Genomic DNA, 4,395 nt, shown 5'->3' on the forward strand with positions numbered 1-4,395 from the left:
GAGTTTGTTTCCAATTATAATATAAACATAATATGCACTAGACCACATGCATCTGTTTTTAAATAAAATCAAAATGTATGTAAAATATGAAGACTACTTCAATTTATTTTTATTTAGCCATGGGCATCTGAATATTTAATGTGTAAATATTGTCTTCCCTATCCTGTCATTGGGAAGTAGAGAAGACTAGTTCACATTTTACCAATATTTTAATACCAAATACGGGGGTTGTCCTACATCTTCTGATTCTACGTACGAACTGTCTGCACCAGATTGTACACGTTCCTTAAAACTGTCTCCGGCCTACTTTCGATTTAACACATTTCTATATACAGTCTAGAGATATTCCGAAAAAAGAATCGATTCCGAGTTCCACCTTGACAACACGTGACCTCGACCTTCAACTGAACCCTTTCACCATCGAAAATGGCCGAGTCAATGTTCTCAGACGTTAAGATCGCACCTCCTATCGAGGTTTTCTCGTTAACAGCAAAGTACAACGAAGACAAACGGCCAATTAAGGTTAATCTCGGAGTTGGGGGTAAGTATTTACCTGGTTTGTCGAAGCAATCACTAAACTTAGTGACAGTCTCCTGACAGCTGACTGGTGCACGACCTGTTGCCGGTCTGCTACTATAAAGTAATGCGAGTAATTTGTCCTCCAAGGACGATTCATATTGTTAGTATGTTGCCGCTATTGCATTTGTTCTGTAAATCAGTTATTATTCATGGAAATAATCGAACTATCAGACAAAAATCCCATACGGACACTTGACAAGTTTGCAGTACACTGTACATTGTAATGTTACCATGTGTGTACGGTACAGAAGATCATTAATTATGCCCGACTATGGACACCTCTGCACGATTATTAGTGAATAATGTAACAGTAGTGATATAAGCTGTAGCTTGCTAATGTAGCTGAACTGGACTGGGTCGATCATCGCTGACCATGCAGGTAGATCAAATTGTAGCTCGAGTTTCCTCTGGCCCTAGCAGTAACACCAGACTTCGACATTTTGACATAAACATGTAGATGTCTGGTGTGGGGCCAGAGCGCACTGCTATGAAAACGTGGAATTCTCCAACAACGTTTGGTATTCACTCTGCTGACGACAAAAATCTACTATGACACAACACATACCTCAAATATATCGATAAATGGATTATTTATTGATCAAAATCGGCACTTATTATCACCAACAGCTGCTAAATTCCGTCAGTAGAGTCCTCGATTTTCCATCGCTAAATTTTCCACATGAGCAGACACCATTTTTGTAGGTCATGGGGTGACTTATCAATAAACCGTACTGATCTGGAACAAAAACGGAATAAATTATTCTTGTTTAGAAGTTTTCTGTGTGTGTCATAGACCGCATCTTTTTGTTGATTATATATAAGTCCCTCCGCAATACCAAACGGTATCAGAGAATTCCACGTTTTTATGTAGCAGTGCGCTCTGGTCCCACACCCGACATCTATATGTGGAAATGTCTAAGTCTGGTGGTTAGGGCCAGAGGAAACTTGGGCTACATTGTAGGTAGAGGGTCCTAATCATACTTTTGGTGTGAACGACCCTTGTTTCAAAAACTAGGTGAATGCTTGACAAGGGGGTGACCCAACCCTGGGTTGTAAATACATGTAGTTGTGTCTTAGGGGGTGAAGACTTTGAAAAAGGAGGGAGGAATGTAGCGGAACTGGACTGGGTCGATTGTTGGTGACTAGGTAGCTCTATTGGTAGAGCGTCCATTTATAGTTCAGAAGGTCCAGGCCACTGGTTCGAACCCTGGTCTGGCCGCGCATATTTCCGCTCCTATTTCTCTAAATAGAAGGACTCATTTCTATGTAAATAATTGTAGGTTTTGGTAACCTATAAACATTTTGAGAGTTCAAGGCTGTGAACATTAAATGATGATAGTTGGTAATGGTATACATACATTGTCATGCAATATGGCTGTGGGTCACTGTTGATGATAATTATTTGCAAAGTGACTCTTATAAGGAGCACCTAAAATAGCTAGCCAGTTGGACTGGAGACGATCTTGTGATATTTCATTCATATGCAATAATGCATATGGGCCTCGGCACATACCCTACAAAAACTTTCAAATGGCAGTGTAGCAAAAACTGGACTGTGTCTATTGTCGGTGACAGGTATCTGTCTCGAGTTCGGAGGGTCCTTGGTTCAAATCCCATTCTGGCCATCATTTTTTGCCTTCTTTTAAAAATCCAAAAGGCCTAGTGTCATGATATTAGGCTGGTAGATTCATTGAATGAGGCCCAACAAATTTTGTGTACAAAAATTACCTATAAAACCTACTTTCAAGGTCACAGGGTAAAATATGCCTAACCTTCAAATGACTTCTTCTGAAGCACCAAAACGCCTAGAGTCATGATATTTGGTTGGTAAACTCCTTGGATGAGGCCCAACATATTTTGCAAACAAAATAAAATGACCTTACACCATTTCAAGGTCACAGGGTTCAAATAGTACATCTAAAAATTTCAAATGACTTCTTCTAAAGAACCAAAAGGCCTAAGGTCATTAAATTTTCCTTTGAAGTCTTCTTCCAAAAAGACAAAAGGCCTATAGAATTTCTTTGATAGAGCCGTACAAAATTTACGAATAAAAATGAACTTGACCCACTTTCAATGGTTACGGGGGTCAAATATGCCAAAACGTCATACGTCTTTTGAAGAACCAAAATTAAGGCCTAGAGTCAAGAAATTTGGCTGATAGCTTTCTAATTTGGAGCCTTAGAACATTTGCGATTAAAAACGACCTTGACATACTTTCAGTCAAAGAGGTAAAAAATGTCAAAAACTGTTGACAAATTCATCTGAAGAACTAAAAGGCCTAGATTCTGGTTATTTGGCTGTTAGCTAGCTTTGATAGAGTCAGCAAATGACCTCAATTTAATTTTGAGGTCACAGGGGTCAAACATGTCGAAAACTGAAATCAATTTCTTCTGAAGAATCCATACAATTGATAAAAGTGTATGGTATTCTATAGTTTTTAAATTAAATTTATAAATTCCAGGTGAATAACTAACAAAGGCTTCAGGGCCTTTTGTTCCAGGAACAGAATTTTGTGGGGTCCTTTTTTAATTGTTAGACTGTGAGAGCTTGCTACCCTTACTACATATACCGTCACCAGTAGATGTTTTTTTGACTGAGCTTCGATCTGAACCCTGAAACAACTATTTAATACTTTCACTCCCTATCCATCAGGAGTAAAACCAGAATCTGTGTCTAATTCTCGGACCCCTGTGGTAATATAGCTGTGCATAATGATATATATGTACATGTGAATTTAGTCACTTCTATTTCTAATATAGATATTTCATGACAGTTTCACAAATTCACAGCCTGTCTGATGTAAATAGAACAGATACACATCTTCATGTCACAGGCTCAAGACTGTCCTTATGCAAATTTATTCAGTAACGTTGAAATGTGTCATTAGAGCATGACTATTCGAATACTGGAGGTGTGTATTCTATTACATGTAGAAATTAACATAATACAGGCAAAAATGAAAACAAATTATTTAGTGGTCTTTTAAAGTTATAGGTACATGTTAATGGGATTTACAGGAATCCGCCCATTGTATTGATCATAGTCTCTTTTAAGTACCGTATTTGACCCAAAAAAAAGAGGGGGCTTAATTGCAGGCACCCACCATGTTCCTAGGACATTTGCCAAATTGGGGAGGGGGCTTATATGCGGTCAAATATGGTAGGCCACTAGTTCTTGTACCCTGGGGTAGTTACTATACCATTGGCTAGCATTTCTTGTAGCAACAATTTTTCTACTTCTTTTCCACAGGGACTCTAACTTGTGACTTTTCAAAATATATCACCCCAAAAAGCATGATTGTGGGAGAATGAACTGATTTTTTTTATTGATTTTGAGAAAATATAGCAGAAATTAGCCAATGAAAGGGGTCTAATTATAACACCCCAAATGTCACCATAAAGAAATCACTGTGTAGACAGTGTGTACTGGTGTCCAACAACTTCTAAATTAAAATAATCATTGTAATATTTAGCTTTCATAAACATATAAAGTGTAAATAAAACATGATGTTCTGAATTAAAAGTTGTCTCGTTGTCTCGGCTTTAATTTGTTGGCCTATGATCTTTATATCTGTTGCATTAAAGACGCAATTATGTTTATCTGTTGTATCCTTTTCATGGTTTTTAGGTCACCTGAGCTTTAGCTCAAGTGACCTATTGCTATCCGTTTTCGTCCGTCGTCCGTTAACATTTTACATTTCAAACTTAAAGTCAAGTTCTGCTGGGCCGATTGAACTGAAAGTTGGTAGGAATGATCGCCTCATGGTCCTGACAAAGTGTTGTTATTTTTCGGGTCGATCAGAAATCCAATATGGCC

At 38.0% G+C, this 4,395-nt stretch overlaps 1 protein-coding gene across 1 annotated transcript in view; it reads left to right on the forward strand.

Annotated features, from left to right (window-relative positions):
- Window positions 1-367: 367 nt before the first annotated feature.
- LOC110451694 (aspartate aminotransferase, cytoplasmic-like) overlaps window positions 368-4,395 on the forward strand; it is a 19,037-nt gene continuing 15,009 nt past the window's right edge. Inside the window, exon 1 of the mRNA XM_021499829.1 lies at window positions 368-541. Coding sequence (XP_021355504.1) covers window positions 427-541 — 115 coding nt within the window. The 5' untranslated portion in view covers window positions 368-426. The remainder of the gene's footprint in view (window positions 542-4,395) is intronic.

Source organism: Mizuhopecten yessoensis, unplaced genomic scaffold (assembly GCF_002113885.1).
Source record: "Mizuhopecten yessoensis strain PY_sf001 unplaced genomic scaffold, ASM211388v2 scaffold6169, whole genome shotgun sequence".
Classification (NCBI taxonomy): domain Eukaryota; kingdom Metazoa; phylum Mollusca; class Bivalvia; order Pectinida; family Pectinidae; genus Mizuhopecten; species Mizuhopecten yessoensis.